We start from the raw sequence: 22,506 nt of genomic DNA, 5'->3' as shown, positions 1-22,506 counted from the left end.
GCTTTTGGATTGAAGCCTGAGAGGTTTGAATATCTTTAGTCCCAGTGGACGCTTTTAAAAACGGCCAGCATTCATAAAACCGAACAATGGAAGAAGTAAGAATCTCAGAGGAATTGTTAATCGCTGCTTTAGGAAATGAGCGGTCACCATGATCTAATTGTGGAGATAACCCACTCTCTCCTTCACACCCTGAACGCCTCGTCACCTCCACACTTTAACTCCTCTGATCTCTGCCCATTCGCCGCCGCTCATTAAACGCTTTGCCGCCCACAAAGCGACACTTCAGCAAAACACATCTCCAAGGACGAGAGTGCAATTAATTAAGACTTGTTGTGTGATCTTTGGCTCGGAATAAAAACCCCTCTTTATCTTCCACACATGTTAAACACGGCACGATGAGCGATGCAAAGAAAAACGCTTTGCATTTCGTTCCCCTCATTTCTTCGACTGAAAGCGCACGGAAACAGTGATATGGGGAAAAAAAGGATGAAGAATAAAACAGCGGGACTCACAGGGGACCTCCACATATTTGGCAGCTGCTTTCACCTTTCAGAGGGGGAGGAGGAGGAGAGGAAGGAAGACACTGGAGTTCAGCTGAGATCTGGTTTCCAGCAAATAACAGGTTTCCTCAGAGTCGGAGAAAGAAAGCGCACTCTGTGTTCGCGGGGACAAAAAGGAGCGTACTCACTGTGAAGGAGAGGATCGAAGAGAAGAATGTGCCTTCGTCGTATCTGGAGAGTTTGGAGAGGACGCCGTCTAAAACAGCGGCGAACTGCAGAGGGGAAGACACAACAACCGTTAATGCTCTTACTCTGCCGTCATGTGGACGCTTTTCAACCGGCTAAACATCTAATGCTGCCGTTACTAAGATTTGAGAAACTGAAACAAAGCAATCAGAATTATTTGAGAATTTCTCTTAGAGTTTATATGGTTTTAGTGCATTCATTCAGTCAGTGGTTTAAGACACAGTAAAGAAAATATACGTTTTATTAGAAAATGTTATTTGTATAATGAACGACAAATACAATTTAATCACAACATGCAAAAAATAGTGAACAAAGTGTAAAACAAATAAAGCCGTAAATAAAAGAAAACATGGATAATATTAATAATATACTGATAATAATAAGACAAATAGAAATGTGATTTAATAACAGAATAAAAAGTGACCAACAATGATTATAATACAAATTATGAAATAAAGCAGAACTTTTACAAATTTAAAAACATTCAAAAGAGTGAGCACATAGAACATGAATATAATAACATGTTCAGTACAAGCAAAACACCAACGGATACGGAAAAATGAAATCAGAATAGAAAGTGTTAAATCTATCATCTTTTCTAGCAAGTGTGAGGCTTTAAAAAAAGAAGTGGAAAAATAAAACATGTCTTAAAAGAATAGAATAATAACTAAATAACAAAAAGAAGTGTAAGGTGTGACCCCACTCCGCCTGCATGGAAAGCCCGGTGTAAACAGCATGAGAGGATTTGATTGGAAAGAAATGTACCTTTGTGACCAGGGAGGAAAGCATGTCTTTGAACGCCTCGTCGATCAGAACATCGATTTTGGAGTGGTATTGTTGCTTGGGGGGAGGCGGGGGGGGGGGGGGGGGGAGACAAAAAGCAATATTTTATTATTTCGAGAAAGACACACAAAAAGTCAAAGTGACTCCTCGCCTCCTGAGACAGAAGTACAGCTTTGTCTGTTCTGTAAGAGACAGAGAGGAGAAACCTACAATGAACATCAAGTCTTCACACACACACTCTCACACACACCCGTGACAAACCTCCCCATCCGTGCCCCTCCGCTGAGTTAAGCAGCTAATAGGACCATTCAGCGTCTGAATGGCATTCCCGTCCGCGCTGGAAAAAGCGAAGGAATCTGAAGGATACTTTTTGTGCGTCTCCCTACAATTAGAGCAGCCTTGTATTGCTCTAAAGCACCGGTCCAGCTGCGAGGACCAAAGGCTCACACAAGATTCAATTAATCCGCCATTTCATGTCTCGTTTGCCCCCCCCTGAAAACATATTCATGGCACCTTTTCCCTTGAAGGATAAAAAATAAAAAGGCTGGGGCTGCGGGCTGAATGGCGGCAGCAGCAGGGGAGTTCATCTCTGGGCGACAATGCCCTTTCACTGGCCGTCTAAAGAACACCCAAATTAAAAATTTCAATCAACAAAGCGAACAGATCGCTGACAAATTGCGGGTCCTGTGAGGTCAGAGCCGACAGCCCTCATTTTGTCCCCCCCCCCCCCTCTCCACAAGTCCGCAAAATGGCTTTCAGCGCGCCCATCTTCCTGCAGATCTTGAGAGCTTTTTCTTTTTTCCTCTCTTCTTACCTCAATTAACATCGCTGCTCTATCCCCCCCCCTCCTCCCCGTAAGACAGCAGAGAAATAGTTTGGTCTTTGCCGCTGCTCCTCCAGCTCTGTGAGATGTTTTAGATTCTGCAACCGGGTCACATTTCCCCCCCCCCCCCCCCCACGCCGTCGCTATTCAAATAACCTCAGCGACAAAAAGACAGCACACTCATTAGCATGTTCATTAATTAACGCTGATTAGCGCAGTGTATAAAAGCAGAATTCATGAATCCAGGAGTTTAATGTCTGTATTGAACTGTCAAGAGCAGATTGTTCAGTCCTGCCTGTTGAGCTGGAACAATCTGGAAGCATTCTCAGTCAATACAAGAGGTGTGATTGAGGAACGCCAGCAGGATTTGTTGCCAGAAAGGATTCGATGCAGATGGACGCTCTGACCGCACTAGAGGTCTGCCGTGACGTCTCTGAGAGCCTTCAGACTGTCAGGGGTCAGAGGTCAGGAGGCCTCATTCACAACACCCACCGCCAAGTGAGCACGAGCTGCATCCACTGAACCACATTCAGGAGAATCAAGTGATGTTTAAAGAGCACAGAGAAAGAAACTTGCTGAATTCAAACGGCTCGCTGAAGGCTACATGCTTTTATGATTGTCGGGTTGCATTTAACAAGATAAAACCAGCATAAAGGCTCTTATAGATATTAAAGTCATTATAACCACTTTTGTACAAGTGGGATTTCAGGCACACGTCAATCACATCGATTCGTTAACATACAGAACAGCAATATAAGAACAACAGAGTAAAATATAACAGAGGTTTAAAGAGGACATATAATGCACATATGTGTATATTGTGCTTATTATTTGAAGGTTATTCCAACACCAACGGCCTAAGTAACATACATTTTCTTTCTAGTCTCACTTCGCACATATGGCACTTTAAATCCGGGCCAATTATTTGATCGAAGCTTGCAAGCATTCTGAACAACAACATATGTGCATTCAAATGAAGCCTTGCTGCTTCCTCCCCGTATAGAAATGAAAACCATATGTCCAGACTGTATAATGTGCAGAAAGGAGACCTGTAGCCTTGTTGGAAATGTTGCTCTCAGAGTAGATCAGCAATGTCTACATTTGGAAGTGGCTTATAAGTGTTCCAGTTATAACGCTGTAAAGTATTAAAGACATAACGGTTTATGTAGAACCTCAAATATACACTTAAAGTGGACCTATCATGCTATATTGGAAACATATATTGTAGGGCCATACCTATACAAAACATGTCTGTTTTTTTTTCAAAATATCAAACAGATCACCCATTGTAGCCATGCCTCATGCTGCTCATACCCCTCCTTTGAAGCACTGTTAGAGAAATGCAGATTTTGGGTCCTTAGCTTTAAAAAAAAAAAAAAGAGGAGGCGGAGCTAATGCCTGATCAGAATTCTACCGGAGATAAAGTTCAATTCTGTTGTGATAAAACGCCATCCTGTTTAAACCACGTCAAGGATTATTTCTGAAACAGTATGGAGCTCAAATGCTTTTTCTCTCTCAGGTTTATCACAAGGTGAGTTCCTTTGTATTTCCTGCTTTTTAAACACATGTGCTCTCCAGTACAGGTTAGCTCTGAGTGTTAGCGAGGCTTGCTAATGTAAACAAAGACGTCCAAAACACGTCAGGCATTGTTTCCAATAGCAACTTTCTGTGGGTCCGCCGACGTCACCACGGATGGAATCTGTATCCGCTCGTTGTAGCCCCGTTTTTAAAAGATTTGGGTACAGAGGAAAAGAGAGAGGTTTTATTTTCTGACGCTGCGTGAGTTCCCCGACACACCGGGGACACATGTTGATGTAGAGAAGACATCACAAAGTGCATTTTGCATGATAGGTCCCCTTTAAGTTAGCTCTATAATAACCAACCATGGTTTCAAAGTGTTTCTAATGAGGCAAGGAACTTTAAGACATGCCAAATGCTACAAATATGAACAAGGGTAAGAAACTATCCTACGTCACACAGACAAAGGTGAGGGTTTGGGTTAACAATCCCTGCTCTGCTTCCTCTGTGCTAACAATGAACCAAGAAGTGTTGAAACACCCAGAAGAAGGGAAGAGACGACAACGAAGCTCCCATGTTTTAAATATAGGTTACGTGGAACTGCTTCAGGTGAAAATGTTTCCCCAAGATATAAACTTTTTAGAAGACAAAGCTCGATGTCTGCTCATTGTTTAGAGAGATGTCTCGTTCTTTAAGTCTAAGAAGTTTCCTTAAGCTTCTACATATAACATATGAAGGTCCTGACACACCAATCTGACACCAAAGGACACGTCCCGACGGACCCGACTGTTGCGTCGCCTCTCGTCTCTGCGTCTTGGCCATGTGTCGCACTGGAACACACCGCAAAGACTTCAGCCGACGGCCAAGTAGCACGTACGAACTTGCGCATGCGTGAGTGGCAATAACTCTCCTTACCAGCAGGCGGCGGTAGTGTGTATTCGTCATCCAAAAGAAGCAACAACCGGAAGACAGACTGTGTGATAACCGAGAGAAGAAGAACAGACTGCGTGATATAAACAAACAACACATAGCGTGTGTGTCTCTACAGCGAGAAGCTCACGGGGCTTTCCCGAACCTGTGTCGAGAGCTGGCGTTAAATGAAATCTCAGATTTGCCTTCTTAATCGTTTGTTTGGGTCCCTCACTTCCGTTTCGCTTCTCATGCACTGAGTCGCTAATCTGAACAGCCAATCAGAGGGATTTCTTTTGCCGACAAACAGCCTCCAGATTCAACATGTCGAATCGGCGGCGGAAGGTGTCGGCACGACAGCAAAGACACGACGGGGCGGGACACACCAATCTGAGTAGGGCGACAGGACGCTCATCGACGGCCAGACATCTATCGACACCGAAAATTGGCTTGGTGTGTCCGGACCTTTATTTGTAGGAGTTCCCTGTATGCAGAGGATATGACGCTTTACTGCAGTCTCCCACTACGTCTTTGAGGGGTAAACACGGCATGCTTTTACATTTGTTGTCTTTATTATCTACATCTGATTAACTAGTTAAGGGGCTTTCAGCAAATCAAGAGTTATTCAGGTGTGGAAAAGTATGTTAACACGTAGAATCTCTCCAGGACCACCAGTTGACCCACTGCCTTTGCGAAGTCTCCATTTTGAGATTAGTCTTTGTGATATTCAGTTTGATTGATGAGTTGGGATGTGTTAAGATAAGAAAACAAGGCCGGTTGGAGCTCAGGTGGAGAAGTGTGACAGGAAAGACATGTTTTGAGGTGATGGACGGACTTACCCATTGTTTGTCAATCTGGGATTCAAACAATGACGAGGATGGACGTGAGGGACGGGGAGGAGATGAGACGAGAAAAAAAAAAAGAAGGAAAACCGTTATTTAATGACACATCAGTTTAAAAACATCTTAACTTTTAATTAGAGAACTATGAGATGGAGTTACTACTTTCCATTTCCATTATAGTTTTAACCTTTAAATTAAAAATTCAAGACCCATTTTAATATCACATTGAACAAGAATGAGTAATTGTCAGATTTGAGTTGTGAAATCGATCAGAAGTGAGACTCCTAACGTCTCTCTGATTGTTGGCTGTGAAACGAGCAGAAAGCAGACTGGGTTGTAAAAGCTTTTTTTGCCTTTTGAGAACTCCTGAGAACATTTCATCCTCAAGGTTATTCACTCAGAGTTCAGCCTGACGAACTGAATCAAACATTTACTGCGACAACAAAGTCAAACGGAGGCGTGTTGTGTTTGGAAACTCAGAGGAACTTCGTGAAATCAGTTTTTACTCCACACAATGTGTCCCTTACAAAACGCTCAGTTTCTTGATTCTGGCTTCTAAATCTTTACTCTCGTTACTTGGTTCTTTAAAGAGTCCTTTCCTGCTGATGTTCAGGTGTATATCAGTATGTAGTGTCTCTACTTTAAAGAGTCCTCTCCTGCTGATGTTCAGGTGTATATCAGTATGTAGTGTCTCTACTTTAAAGAGTCCTCTCCTGCTGATGTTTAGGTGTATATCAGTATGTAGTGTCTCTACTTTAAAGAGTCCTCTCCTGCTGATGTTCAGGTGTATATCAGTATGTAGTGTCTCTACTTTAAAGAGTCCTCTCCTGCTGATGTTTAGGTGTATATCAGTATGTAGTGTCTCTACTTTAAAGAGTCCTCTCCTGCTGATGTTCAGGTGTATATCAGTATGTAGTGTCTCTACTTTAAAGAGTCCTCTCCTGTTGATGTTCAGGTGTATATCAGTATGTAGTGTCTCTACTTTAAAGGGTCCTCTCCTGCTGATGTTCAGGTGTATATCAGTATGTAGTGTCTCTACTTTAAAGAGTCCTCTCCTGCTGATGTTCAGGTGTATATCAGTATGTAGTGTCTCTACTTTAAAGAGTCCTCTCCTGCTGGTGTTCAGGTGTATATCAGTATGTAGTGTCTCTACTTGAAAGAGTCCTCTCCTGCTGATGTTCAGGTGTATATCAGTATGTAGTGTCTCTACTTTAAAGAGTCCTCTCCTGCTGGTGTTCAGGTGTATATCAGTATGTAGTGTCTCTACTTTAAAGAGTCCTCTCCTGCTGATGTTCAGGTGTATATCAGTATGTAGTGTCTCTACTTTAAAGAGTCCTCTCCTGCTGATGTTCAGGTGTATATCAGTATGTAGTGTCTCTACTTTAAAGAGTCCTATCCTGCTGATGTTCAGGTGTATATCAGTATGTAGTGTCTCTACTTGAAAGAGTCCTCTCCTGCTGATGTTCAGGTGTATATCAGTATGTAGTGTCTCTACTTTAAAGAGTCCTCTCCTGCTGATGTTCAGGTGTATATCAGTATGTAGTGTCTCTACTTTAAAGAGTCCTCTCCTGCTGATGTTCAGGTGTATATCAGTATGTAGTGTCTCTACTTTAATCTACGACTTTATTATTTATTTCATTTTTGTCTGATTGTGTCTAGTCTAATACTAGAACCAGTGTGTGTGTGTGTGTGTATAGAGCTGGAGTATCCTTCTGCAGGCAGGTATTGAGTGTGTGAGAAGGATTAAATGGACGGATGGAGGTGTTCTCTGAGTGGCGCTGGCATGTTGGAGGCTGGTGAAGAAAGAAGCTGAAGGTCAAGAGAGCAGCGAGCTTAGATCTCTGTCAGGACCGTCTGCGGCTAAGGGTTTCACTCTCTGAGACGCCAAGGACACACACACACACACACACACACACACACACACAACACACACACACACACACACACACACACACACACACACACACACACACACACACACACACCACACACACACCACACACACACACCACACACACACACAACACACACACACACACACACACACACACACGCTTCACGGTCGTCCAGTCATCAGCTCGAGAAGAGAACACAAACACACCGAGCGACTGTCCGCTGGTGACGGGGGGGATCATCCCGTTTATAGGGGCTGATCTAATAAAGGATGTCTGATTCTGAAACTTTAATACGGACCTGTTGACTACAAACACTTCTTTCCCTAAAATAGTTTATTTACTGCTGGTCATTCTCCAAACCATGCATAACCTTCTTACTTTCTTTAATTTAGATTTCTGTGGGTAGGACTTTAACTTCTTCTCATTTTATGACTTCTATAATTAAATGTAACTATCATTTTCATTATATGTTCTTTAAAGGGGAATGCACTTGTTGATGTCTTTTCTCCATCAACATGTGTCCCCGGTGTGTCGGGGAACTCACGCAGCGTCAGGAAATAAAACCCTCTCTCTTTTCCTCCGTACCCAAATCTCTAAAAACGGGGAACTACGGAGCTGATCCAGATTTGCGTCCGATATGACGTAATATCTGAAATGTGGACCCACGGCCCAATCAGAAACGTTGCTATCAGAAACAATGCCCGACTGTTTTGGACGTAATATGGTCGGTGTTTACATTAGCATCGCTAACACTCAGAGCTAACCTGTACTGGAGAGCATGTGTGTGAAGAAGCAGGAAGTAGAAAGGAACTCACCTTGTGGTATAACCGGCAAGAGAGAAAGCCTTTGAGCTCCAAACTGTTTCAGAGAGAATCCTTGATAATCCATGATATGGCGTTTCATCACGGCAGCATTTAGTTTAGACAGTAGCTGCCGGGTCGCGCATGAGCTCAGACCCTCCTCTTTAAAGCTTTATACCCAAATCAGCACTTTAGAAACAGGAAGTGAAACAGAGGGATATGAGGCATGGCTAGAATGATCTGTTTGGTGTTTTGAGCAAAACACTTCATAGACGTGTTTTTTATATATGTGTATATATCTGAGACCTATATATTGCCTACAAATAGCATGATAGGTGACCTTTAATGTTTTCCTTTCGAGGGTTTATTTCTGACTAAATGGTTAATAAAAAACATTTTCTAGCAGATACATATCAAATTCAGGAGACCATGCTGTCATTTAACACAACATGTTTGAACTGCAATGGAATATTACTCTATAAATGGCAACAATTAACAATTATTTCCATTATGGATTAACAGTTTGGTCCATAAAGTCAGAAATGTGTGAAACATGTCCTTCCTAGTTCCTCATGGTCCAAGGCATGTCTTTGCATGTTTTGTATCAGTCCAAAACCAACACATGTTCCCTTCTGTATGATATACAATAGAGAAAACCAGGAACTAGTGGACAGGGTGACGTTGGGATTTTCACCCATTATTTATTTCGTAGGGGCTGATCGGACAGCTTCACTCCACCTGCTCACTCTGAAGATTAGGGAGACACTGATGACTTGTTATCACATGTTGTTGTATAATGTTTTTATAATTTGTATGCTATGACGTTTGTATTTTGTTTTTGCTGGCTTTGTACAGCCCTTTGAGGCACTTCTTGTGATTTGGGGCTATAATACATTTTGATTTGGTTTTTTAGATTTGATGATGAGCTGTGCGATCAAAATGTTACTCGGGGAATATAAAGAAAGCTGCAGGACAGTTTGTCTCAGACAGTATGAGGGAGTTGGACTGACCTGCTAGCTTCACTTCTCACATCTTTTTTATATGTATGTATTATATACATTGAAAAAGGTCTCCTATTATACTGTTTTTCATCAATATATTATAGGTCTCAGATATATCCAATCCCCTCTGTTTCAGCCCTGTTTCCAAAGTGCTGATTCTCTGTCTGTTACTTTAGATGAAAATAGGGATGCTCCGATCGCCAATTTCGGGGCCGATCGCCGGAATCAGTATCGGCCGATACCGATCGCCGATCCGATCGAGTGGGCGGGGCCTTAAATGGAAGATTTAAACATCACTTTAAATCTTCCATTTAAAGTGATGTTTAAAACTCAGCTCATTCACTGGAGCTTCCACAAACAACAACCAACTTAATTATTACATTCAAATGATGTACATTATTCAAGTTTACATTCACTTTGGAGAATAACATGGGAGAGATGAGCGGAAGCGCTCTCTTTTTCTCTCTCCCTCTCTCTCTCCCCTCTCTCCCCCCCCTCTCTCCCCGTCTCTCCTGACAGCCGGTCAGTATCTCATGCAGCTCACTGATCCAGTAATGAGTGACCCGACAGTGAAGAATACATATATTTATAATGACTAGTTTAGCTTGTTCCAGAGGTAGATAAAATAGCTAAGTGTGTTAGGTCTAACTCTTGTGTGTTTCGTCCCGCTTACCGGTCCTGCTTCACACACACGTTGCATACCGCTATTTTACTGTCTTTTTCGGACACCTTAAAATACTGCCAGACCGGTGAAGCCATTTTGGCGAGCTTGTTTTGCCGCACACAGAGAAAAGTGTCATGTGATCAGCTCTCGCGATCGGCTCTCGCGATCGGCATGTTTAGAGAGCACCGATCGATCGGTAGAGAGTGAGTATCGGGATCGGCCGATACTCACTCTCTACCGATCGATCGGAGCATCCCTAGATGAAAATAAGGAGCCCCTCCCCACGCCCCTCTGAGAGAGATTTGGTTACAAAGAACACAATGGTGCTCTAGGAGGAGATTCAGGGGATAAGGTGTTGATGTAGAAGAGACATGGAGAAGAGGAGACACATGTTGATGTAGAAGAGACATGAAGAAGAGGGGACACATGTTGATGTAGAAGAGACATGAAGAAGAGGGGACACATGTTGATGTAGAAGAGACATGAAGAAGAGGGGACACATGTTGATGTAGAAGAGACATGAAGAAGAGGGGACACATGTTGATGTAGAAGAGACATGGAGAAGAGGGGACACATGTTGATGTAGAAGAGACATGAAGAAGAGGGGACACATGTTGATGTAGAAGAGACATGGAGAAGAGGGGACACATGTTGATGTAGAAGAGACATGAAGAAGAGGAGACACATGTTGATGTAGAAGAGACATGAAGAAGAGGGGACACATGTTGATGTAGAAGAGACATGAAGAAGGGACACATGTTGATGAAGAAGAGACATGAAGAAGAGACATGAAGAAGAGGGGACACATGTTGATGTAGAAGAGACATGAAGAAGAGGGGACACATGTTGATGTAGAAGAGACTTGAAGAAGAGGGGACACATGTTGATGTAGAAGAGACTTGAAGAAGAGGGGACACATGTTGATGTAGAAGAGACATGAAGAAGAGGGGACACATGTTGATGTAGAAGAGACATGAAGAAGAGGAGACACATGTTGATGTAGAAGAGACATGAAGAAGAGGAGACACATGTTGATGAAGAAGAGACATGAAGAAGAGGGGACACATGTTGATGAAGAAGAGACATGAAGAAGAGGGGACACATGTTGATGTAGAAGAGACATGAAGAAGAGGGGACACATGTTGATGAAGAAGAGACATGAAGAAGAGGAGACACATGTTGATGAAGAAGAGACATGAAGAAGAGGGGACACATGTTGATGAAGAAGAGACATGAAGAAGAGGGGACACATGTTGATGAAGAAGAGACATGAAGAAGAGGGGACACATGTTGATGTAGAAGAGACATGAAGAAGAGGGGACACATGTTGATGTAGAAGAGACATGAAGAAGAGGGGACACATGTTGATGTAGAAGAGACATGAAGAAGAGGGGACACATGTTGATGTAGAAGAGACATGAAGAAGAGGGGACACATGTTGATGTAGAAGAGACATGAAGAAGAGGGGACACGTGTTGATGTAGAAGAGACACGAAGAAGAGGGGACACATGTTGATGTAGAAGAGACATGAAGAAGAGGATTTTGCACAATAGGTGACCTTTAAGGGATGTATTCTGATATTCAGCGAACACTCGTTTGTCCCACCAACAAGAAGCAGATCCTGCAGGGACAGATCAATAGGACATGATTTTGAAGTTCCCAGATGGAGATGTCTTTTCTTCTTTAAAAGCTTTAGCTAGAAGCCAAACGACATAAAGTAATCACACCCTGAAGCGTACTCTTCTCCTCCATGTGCCCTCCTCTCACCTCCTGGCCAGTGTCCAGCACGCAGAGTTTGGAGCACTGCTTCTTGGCGTCCATCAGCACGTTGAACATCGTGCAGACGGCCAGCGGCACCCTGAAGTCCGTCGACTTACACGCCTTCTGCATTTTGGCATCAAACGCAGATTTTGTTCTGTGGGGAAAAACAGCAAGAAGGGTTTGTTGTTGTTGTTGATCATAAATGGCTACAACTTGATATATTTCCTGGTAACTGTGTTGTCCCTCCCAAAACATGACGGTCTATATTCAAATCTCAAATAAAAACTCACCTTTTGTTTTTTAGAGAGATTAAATATTGTGTGTTTTATGTTAGGATTATTTTGATTAAACTCTCACCCATTTTGTGAGAGTCTTTTCGGTTACTACAAATTCTGCATTCAAACAATTATTGCAGTGTTAGGAATTGATTCAAGAACTCATAAACAAGCATCACAAAGGCAGGTTCTTGTTCAGAGATTGATGAGTTTCTTTCGGTAAGGTACGTTTATTTATATAGCACATTCAAAGTGCTTTCCATCATCATTAACACTTAATAGGAAGACAACAGAAAGGAACACAATCAATAAAGGTTTTCAACTACTTTCCTAGATTTGCACCTGAGCTTGTTGAGGTCATAAACTTAGACGCTAACGACTAAAGGGACATGTATGTGTATGTAAAAGGTTGTGTACTATCTTTAGTACACTTCAGCGTTGGTAGAGGTGAGGTAAAAGAGCCCTCAGTCTGACCTCTTGACGCAGGCCTCCATCATGTCGCTGGCCATCAGCTTCAGCCTCTGCTCCAGATGTTTGGCGAACTCCGGCTCCGGCCAATGGAGGTCGAGCACGAACGACTGCAGAGCGTCCAGCTTCCAGAACAAATCCTCCGCGGTGGCCGAGCCGTTACTGTGGGGGGGGGGTTATTAACATAAATAAAACACAAACTTCTAAGTTCTGAAGTTGCTGATCATCACTTGTAAACATGGATAATAATTCCTTATATTTATTATAGCGCTTTTTCAATGACTCAAAGCGCTTTATGTGTACATATCTACTTAGAATAACTGATGTGTGCTTTTCTATATGCTTATTACTGTATGATTGCATGCCTTTTTGACCTGATATGCCACCTTTACTGTAAGAATAGAATAGAATTGGGAGGGATGAAACCCTCTTTAATGGTCACACATGCAGAGCACACAGCACACACAGTGACATGTGTTCTCTGCTTTTAACCCATCCTAGTACCAGGAGTCTAGCACCAGGAGTCTAGTACCAGGAGTCTAATACTAGGAGTCTAGTACCAGGAGTCTAGTACCAGGAGTCTAGTACCAGGAGCCTAGCACCAGGAGTCTAATACTAGGAGTCTAATACTAGGAGTCTAGTACCAGGAGTCTAATACTAGGAGTCTAGTACCAGGAGTCTAGCACCAGGAGTCTAGTACCAGGAGTCTAGCACCTGGAGTCTAGTACCAGGAGTCTAGTTCCAGGAGTCTAATACTAGGAGTCTAGTACCAGGAGTCTAATACTAGGAGTCTAGTACCAGGAGTCTAGTACCAGGAGTCTAGTACCAGGAGTCTAGTACCAGGAGTCTAGTACCAGGAGTCTAGCACCAGGAGTCTAATACTAGGAGTCAAGTACCAGGAGTCTAGTACCAGGAGTCTAGTACCAGGAGTTTAGCACCAGGAGTCTAGCACCAGGAGTCTAATACTAGGAGTCAAGTACCAGGAGTCTAGCACCAGGAGTCTAGCACCAGGAGTCTAATACTAGGAGTCTAGTACCAGGAGTCTAGTACCAGGAGTCTAGCACCAGGAGTCTAGTACCAGGAGTCTAGTACCCGGAGTCTAGCACCATGAGTCTAGCACCAGGAGTCTAGCACCAGGAGTCTAGTACCCGGAGTCTAGCACCAGGAGTCTAATACTAGGAGTCTAGTACCAGGAGTCTAGTACCAGGAGTCTAGCACCAGGAGTCTAGTACCCGGAGTCTAGCACCAGGAGTCTAGCACCAGGAGTCTAGCACCAGGAGTCTAGTACCCGGAGTCTAGCACCAGGAGTCTAATACTAGGAGTCTAGTACCAGGAGTCTAGCACCAGGAGTCTAGCACTAGGAGTCTAGTACCAGGAGTCTAGTACCAGGAGTCTAGTACCAGGTGTCTAATACTAGGAGTCTAGTACCAGGAGTCTAGTACCAGGAGTCTAGCACCAGGAGTCTAGTACCAGGAGTCTAGCACCAGGAGTCTACTACCAGGAGTCTAGCACCAGGAGTCTAGTACCCGGAGTCTAGCACCAGGAGTCTAATACCAGGAGTCTAGTACCCGGAGTCTAGTACACGGAGTCTAGTACACGGAGTCTAGCACCAGGAGTCTAGCACCCGGAGTCTAGCACCAGGAGTCTAGCACCAGGAGTCTAGCACCAGGAGTCTAGTACCAGGAGTCTAGCACCAGGAGTCTAGTACCCGGAGTCTAGTACCAGGTGTCTAATACTAGGAGTCTAGTACCAGGAGTCTAGTACCAGGAGTCTAGCACCAGGAGTCTAGTACCAGGAGTCTAGCACCAGGAGTCTAGTACCAGGAGTCTAGCACCAGGAGTCTAGTACCAGGAGTCTAGCACCAGGAGTCTAGTACCCGGAGTCTAGCACCAGGAGTCTAGCACCAGGAGTCTAATACCAGGAGTCTAGTACCCGGAGTCTAGTACACGGAGTCTAGCACCAGGAGTCTAGCACCAGGAGTCTAGCACCAGGAGTCTAGTACCCGGAGTCTAGTACCAGGAGTCTAGCACCAGGAGTCTAGTACCCGGAGTCTAGCACCAGGAGTCTAGTACCCGGAGTCTAGTACCCGGAGTCTAGCACCAGGAGTCTAGTACCAGGAGTCTAGCACCAGGAGTCTAGTACCAGGAGTCTAGTACATGTTATCTTATGTTATGTTATCTTATCCTGAGAGGAACAAAGAGGTCACCAGCAGGTTCAGTGCGCTGTGTTCTCAGAGAGTGGATCAAAGATTGACAAAGCTTTTCTCTACAGCAAATGACTTTGGATTTGTATTTAATGTGCATAAACATTTGAATGCACTGTCATGATTGGATCTTCGCTGGTATTTTGCACAACCACGGTGGCCTGAAACATATTTCCTGTCATCCGGAGAGGAACAAAGAAGAGTTCAGGTCACCGACAGGTTCTGTGTTCTCAGAGACAGATGGACGTCTCCCTCCTTCTCCTCTCAACACAGGTTACAAAGCAACACATGGCAACGACATCCAAGTGTACAGCGGCTACAGTGACAGAGGATGGAGGAGGGTGGGGGGGTTAAACCAAGCACCACTCACTCCCTCACTTTTCTCACTTCGCCTTTAAAAGACTGTTACCTTAACAAGTGGCGCACAGGAATAAACGCTTTGGGCTGAGTTTGAGGTGCAATTAAAGCTCTGTGTCTCTCCCCCTCATGTCTAATTAGTGGCGCTCTTCTTCTTCCTCTCTCCCCGGGGACGGGACGATCCCACTCGCCCGTCTGTGCTCGCTAATGAAGTGCCAGATTATTATTTTTTTCAGTGCATCGAGGAGGTAGAGGAACAGTGTGGTCTGTGTTGTGGGAGAGGAGCCTTTTTAAGAAACGCCACCAACGCGGCCAGTTCTGCTGCAGACTGACAGACACATTGAAACATGCAGAACTGTTTCTACAACTCTGATCTCTCACAGCTGAAGCTAAGAAACTAACATTGATGGGTTCATAACATTCATAATTTATTCCACATTTCCACTGCTCGACTGCACTCTCTTTTTGTTTTACCATTAGTAACATTTGTGGACGGTACCTGGTTCAAAATGATTTCAGCCAATTGTACGCAAAGATATTACTACAGTATTTATTTCTGCACTCTTTTTAAGTCTGTTTCTCATATGTTAACTATATTGAATGTTGCATTGATTGAATCCTTGGACAAAACATAATTTGTTTTCTTTTGTGAATTTCATAAATAAAGCATTTGTTTCTTAGATATTGTTTAGACCAATGATTTGTCAAAGAAAATGGTAACATGTGCAAGACTGCACTTCCTGCACAATCTGGCAATTATAAAATAGCCAATCCACTTTCAATATTGTCCGTGCATACGTAACTATTTGGTTTGTAAATGAGAGGATTTAGTAGGTGACGTCTGTCAGATAAGAGTCCTTCCTACTCTGCGGATAACGTCTTCAGAGGAAAACTAAATAGTGAATAGTACTGGAACAAAACGTGAGTCACGTCCAGCTGAATCAGTAGAAGTGAGGCATTAGGCGCTTTCACACCAAGTACTTTTCCCAGGAATAGTTCCCGGAACTTTTCCCCGGAACTTTTATTTCCTGCAACGATCTAGTAAATGACGTTCACACCGCGTTCAAGTCCCCGAGGGAGCAGCTGACGTCACTTCTTCTTCTGCTTTGGGTTTACTGGCAGGCCGCAAATCACTTCACGGCGTATACTGCCACCCAAAGTCCCCGGCCGGAAGTCCCCGGAGTTGGGGACTGGCTTCAGTAGAAGCTGCTCGCCAGAACGCCGACACCTCCTCATCTCCACCGCTCCCATGTTTTTTTTTGTGTTGCCATAAGTTAGTCTCTCTTCGTTTCTGCGCTGGGCTAATGCTAATGCTAATAATGCTAATGCAAGCAAATAAAATGGTGGTTTCACAAAAACTTTTCCGAGTTTTACGGAGCGTGGTTTGCAATTCGCCCAGCCAATCAGAAATTGGAACCTTTTTCTCCCCAGGAAAGTACCACCTCTCTAGCAGGCACTACAAAGGGGGGAAAAGGTTCGCAAAAAAGTTCTAGTTCCAAATCTTTTTGGTGTGAAGGCAAAATCCCAGGAACTATTGGAACTATTCCTGGGAAAAGTACTCCGGTGTGAAAGCCCCTAATGCTTTTTGAAAGAGTACTCCATGTTCATCATGAGTTCACAGAGTCCAAGGTTTTTAAATGTCTTGTTTTGTCCAACCAACAGTACAACGTTTGCAATGATGAAGAAACACAGAAAAGCAGAACATTACATTTGAGGAGCTGAAGCAGAGATGTTTCCATGAGATTAAATGCAAAATATGCAAGTAGTCTTGAGCTTGCACTTTTTTAACCGTTTATTTGATCTGTTTTATGTCTTGTATATAAACTGTGACCCATGTTTTTCTGTGTATATGACGTTACAACAGTGGTGAACCGTGTCTATCACAACTGGACCTTATTTTCTTTTCACTGAATTGTCGTCTTGAAAAGGGTACTCACAACAATTCCGCAACAACATCATCTTCACCTGTTGCACTCGCCATTTCAACGTTAAAAACAATAAAACGGCATGAATTGCTTCGTCGCATCTAGATCCTCTGTCTCGAGCCAGTTAACTAGCGGGCCTTCTAGAATACCCTGGAACCGAGGGGAACTCTGAAAGAACACGCCCATTGGCTACAAATCAATATATGATTGGTTGATCAAACTGTCAGTCCAAACATACGCTCTCATTCAGTGCAACGGCCAGGGTATTCGATCAAGGATGTAGAATACCTTGTTGAAGGATATTCTACCCAGAGACCCAGAACAAGATCTGATTGGTTGCTTTCTTTTCTAACACAAAACCACTGAAATGCGTAGAGCATGGTCCGAGAAGGACAAACAAATCAACGTAACACTGTAATATTACAGATCAATAACACAGATACCATTCTCAATTATTCATTTTATTACATTTTATTTATATAATTAAATCGATTTTTTGTTTGTTTTATCCGAGTGTTCCAGGGTATTCTCTGAATACCTTGAAGGCCCTGACGGTCCGCCACTGCGTTACAACCTTTGAACCTTTGAACCTTCATATGATTTTTGATGGTTTTAATGACGTATTATATTACTTTTGAGTTGTTAGGAGTGTAGCACACTACAGGAAAGGGAACAACCCAAAGAGAATAATAGGACCCCTTTAATCAGCCCTAATAATGTGGATACTGGATTCTCGTAATTTGTGGTTGAGCCACTTTTTAAATGATGAAAATTCTTCCATCTCTTTCAGATGACTAAAATAGATGAACCTCTTTCTAATATTTGAGATGGTATATTTTTGATGTCTCCTTTGAACTGGTTGAAGTGTACCATTGTGATTTTACACTCTTAACTCTAAACAGACTTACTTAAAATTACACTGCGTTATGCTGCTTGATTCAAACTGAATGTTTGTATTGATTTTGTCATCAGTTTTTAACAAGACAAATGAAAGTATACCTTCATGAACTACCTTTTAAATAGGTAGGTTGTATACAAATGTTGTAAATGTAAAAAAATGGTTGAAGTGTACATTTCACATTTGTATTTAATTTAACACACTTAATATAAATAACAACCTGCTTTATATTGTGTCTAAAGCTCTAGTGTTTTATCGTCAGAGTTTATAGATTTTTTATCTTCACTGTCAACTTGAATATTTTCTGTTTTAATTCTACTATTGTTTATTTCTACAATTTCTCCGTATGTGCAATGCCTTGTTTTTTATGCGGCTGCAACACAAACATTTCCCAATCTTATCTTAAACATTGAACTCCTGAAAGCTTTTCACACAGAACTTGTCTCGACTTACAAGATGTCAGGTAGATTCAACCCATGCAAGCTAGAAAAAGAAAGTGTTGAGTTATTATCGCGCTGATATCCTTCACATGGTGACATGCACACAGCACAAGGACTCGTCACAACACACACTCTCCACCAACGAGCCTCTGAGGAGCGATCGCATGCAGGCGCCCCCCCCGCTGACAGCAGAGACACGGTGTCACAGAAACAATTTGTCGTTTCTCAGCGCCGAGCTTGGCTCAGAGAGATACGAGTAACGCTGCGTGCTCTTTGTCTCTCAGAGACTGGGACCAAACAGGATGACAAGTAGAAGTTTTGAAGTAGTACGACGGTAAAACTTGAGCATGCGGGGGAGGGAAAGGCAGAACGATTCAAAGGAGTTTTACTACAGAAGTTTCTTGGTGTAGTAAAGTGTGTTTGACAAACATGCAGATCGACGAACAGAAACAGAGACAGACGGAGGACAGTCAGGACTACAGGTCTTCACACTAACTCCCTAAAGTCTAAACTTGATCCAGTTCTTCTTTTCAAATAGTTGTAATTCTGATTCAAGTCTGACTACAGAACTTTGTACGGTGCTGACTTGGCCCTGGAGTTCTATATCTTTACTTAGCAAAAGCAATAACACTTTTTTAGCCATGCTAGCTGCTGTAACGATGAAAACTTTTTCTCCTATTGGGTGGATTTTCATGAGATATCGATGCCCAGAGGATGGATTCCAATACATTTGGTAATTGTCCTCCTAAACCAAAAGCAATTTACACTGTCACCTACCCTAAGTTTCACTTTAACACAGATTCGTCTCAGTAAAACTCCTGTTAGCATCCTGTACATATTGGCAGATGCATGTTTAGCTTTAGCACATTTTGTTAGCTTTCCACTCATTTGGCATTTTGCCTTTATCCATAGGCTTCGGATATCACTGGTAAAATTAGACACCCCATTATTTTGTAGTAGTTCATTTTAACCACTGAGAAAAGTGCTAATGCTGAAGCTAAACATGCTACTGCTAATATCCACAGGATGCTGACAGGAATTTCTTTAGAGGAATCTGTGTAACACAAGATAAGTACAAGCTGTAACCTGCGGGTGGTTCAGGAGGAAAACTAAACCAAAGAAGTTAGGATGCGTCCTCTTGGCATCATCGATATCTGGTCTAAGTGGGAATCAATCCCATAGTTTGAATGATTACAAGAAAACATTGTCATTGTTGAAGCAGCAGCTAGCTAAAAGGACACAAAGGAATACATTTGTCGGACTTGATCAGATTTCTTTCAGAGAAGAGTCTGGTAAATACGGGCTAACGGAAACACTGGTACGCCTATGAATTCACATATGGATTCTCGGACCCTGTGAAGACCTTTAGATTAGTTTTTAAACAAGAGTATCTGTACTTCTACTTGAGTAAAGGATGTGTGTACTTTTGCCCTCTCTGCCCCTGCCCCCCCCCCCCCCCCCCCTCATACATACGTGCTCTCACACAGCGGTCCCATCCAGGCGGGGGCAGAGAAGCTCGGCATCTGAGGCAGCGAGAGAGGGAGGCTGGGGACTTTGGGGAGAGGAACGCTGGCTAGATTGTTAGTGAGCGACCTGCCGGTGGATGGCGGGAAAGGAAAATGTTAAAAGGAGATTAAAGAGATAGCGAAAGGGAAGAACAAGTGACAGAAATAGTGCTCATACTTTCCTACAGCACACACAAGGAGGAACAGTCACAAATTGTTTCAGCCACTTGTGGTATTTGTAGGCCGTTCTGGAAGTTAGCATGGCAGAGGGCTCCCTCCACAAGCGGCAATGGGATTGGCAAACACATATTGGTGATACTCCACATGTTTTGTTCAGCAGGGTAATCTTCCCGCATTAACACCATTTTGTGATTTTTTAAGCGTTAATGCAATCGCCAAAAGTAAATAGCTAACGTTATGCTACGTACCTGTTGGTGTTACATTTTGTGTCTCATTTAGACATTTGTTAACTATGTGCAATATATAAATGCCGTTAATAACTGTGTAATATATACCTGGCTGCTAAATCCTTAGAACTGTTACAGGATGTGTATTTTGTAAATGATGTAACTTTTTATTTGTTATTATATTATGACTTAGTACTTTTTTTAATGCATGTCACATATTTAATATGCTGTAACTACGCAAATGTCCCCTCCATGGGACTAGTAAAGGTATTCTGATTCTGAACAGCGGTCTCTACGACTCAATGTGTGAACCACCGACCTTATTTCAGGCTTCTAACCACACAAAGGATCAAGAAAACATGACTTCAAGACGAGGGAACTAGAAAGTTGTAAATGCTCCTTATTTTCCGGGCTTTAAGACTCATTCTTGCACCACTCCTTAAACGCGGAAATGAGTCAGCATTTTAGCGCTTCGTCTTCTCTCTACTCAAAGTCAATGGATTATTTTGTATGTTTGACGTTTCAGGACAGTAATATGGGTTGAGCGATGCTTTGCAAAACATGTTCCATGTTTGGCGAATTTCACTTCCATTCAAAGTCTTTTTATCCACAACAAAGAGTCAACAGCGACTGCATCTGCTTTGTGTCGACAGCTCTGACAGAAACCACGGTTGGGTTTGTGTGGATCTTTTCTTGTCTCCTTAACTTTAAGAGTTTCAAACGGCCTTGAGGTGAGTGCAAAAACCCAAAATGATCTTACTTGACGGACTGCCAGGTCTCCTGCTCGAAGCCGCGGTGGATGGACTGAGCGATGGACGACTCCATCAGGTCGATGTATCGAACGACCAGCGGCACAAACAGGTCCTGCAGGTGTTTGTGGAACGTGGCATTGCACAGGTGAGCTGAGGAGAAGAGGACCAGGTGAGCAAGTGTACAACCTTTTAGACCTTTTCCCCAACCCTAACCCCAGAACGCATTTATATTCTTCTGGTCGGCAACAGTAATACGGTGAAGTTTGGTCTTTTCTTGAATATCATTTACCTCTGTTATCTGCTTAATTGTTTGTTTATTTATTTGTTGTTTTTGTTTTTCAATAACAAATGTATTTATTTAAGAAAGGAAAGAAAAAAAAGGGATGTGTAATTAAGTAGATAATTTGTTTATACATAATTTAGAATCAGTAATATTTTTGTATATCAATTTGACACTGATTAATTTTGTATTGTATAATAATTCTCATGTTACATTTTTGTATTATTGTTTTACACATTCAAAATAAATCTAATCAAGTTTTTTAACAATTATTAAAACTGCTGTCCATGTTTACCCGTTTCCAGTCTTTGTGCTAAGCTAAGCTAATCTACTGTAGCATTCAACTAAATACAGTATATATCTATCTATCAAAAGGACATATCTCATCATATTACATCTCATTGTCTTCTTTTGCACCATTGTCTTGCACTATTTTATTTATTTGTGTATACATATATTGTAGGTTGCATTGTTTGAGGAGCCTGGAACATAAGATGTGCCTAAACTTCACTGTTTCGATTGTGCAAGTGACAACAAAGTGATTTCATCTTGAATCGAAAGTCTCAACTAGCATACTTTAAACAAGCTTCCATCCCTAATTCTGCTTCATCAAGATCTAACGAAAATGGCCGCCTTCAAAACTACCTCGAGATAAGATACGATGGAACGTTATTAATGCCCATGGGGAAATTCAGCAACAGAATAAGAGCGAGAGTACAGATTCACACAAGATGAATACAATCAAAGATGAACATTGTGCGATTGATAACGTTCAGATGTTCCTGTGATTGGTTGCGGATGAAAGAAATCAGCGAGTGACTTTTTGAGTTGAATAACTGCAGTTTCATGAAGCACCTTAACGTGCATGATCTGCGTTTGGCCGTCATTACGATCGGTTGTTTTCCTAGCAAACGATTGATGGGTCACATAAACGTTGCCTATCCTAAAGGAGATAATAAAGGAAGCATTGAAGCTCCTTTCCTAACCATTTACACAACTCATACAGCTCTTTCCAAACCCTAACCTCAACCGCTTTAATAATAATAATCAATTTGACTTTTCATTTGAGTAAACACAACTCAATCTGCAATTACTGAGTGTGTGTGTGTGTGTGTGTGTGTGTGTGTGTGTGTGTGTGTGTGTGTGTGTGTGTGTGTGTGTGTGTGTGTGTACAAATATATATTTTTAAGGATTTAGTTTGGAACTTTCACTCCTGATTTCTCACCAGAGAAAAATGACAACATTTAATTTTG

General features: G+C 42.5%; 1 protein-coding gene across 1 annotated transcript; it reads right to left on the bottom strand.

Annotated features, from left to right (window-relative positions):
* Positions 1–513: 513 nt before the first annotated feature.
* LOC117534926 (calcium-dependent secretion activator 2-like) lies at positions 514–21,123 on the bottom strand (the record flags this gene model as incomplete). Its single annotated transcript, XM_034199200.1, is given in 9 exon segments — positions 514–546; positions 689–772; positions 1,512–1,586; positions 5,619–5,633; positions 11,750–11,897; positions 12,493–12,648; positions 18,323–18,352; positions 19,783–19,902; positions 20,982–21,123. Coding segments are annotated over 9 exon segments (803 nt in total), but the record flags the coding sequence as incomplete, so codon positions are not given.
* Between the last annotated feature and the right edge of the window lie 1,383 nt (positions 21,124–22,506).

This window comes from Gymnodraco acuticeps, unplaced genomic scaffold (genome assembly GCF_902827175.1).
Source record: "Gymnodraco acuticeps unplaced genomic scaffold, fGymAcu1.1, whole genome shotgun sequence".
Taxonomy (NCBI): domain Eukaryota; kingdom Metazoa; phylum Chordata; class Actinopteri; order Perciformes; family Bathydraconidae; genus Gymnodraco; species Gymnodraco acuticeps.
This window is presented reverse-complemented; position numbering and strand designations above follow the sequence as displayed.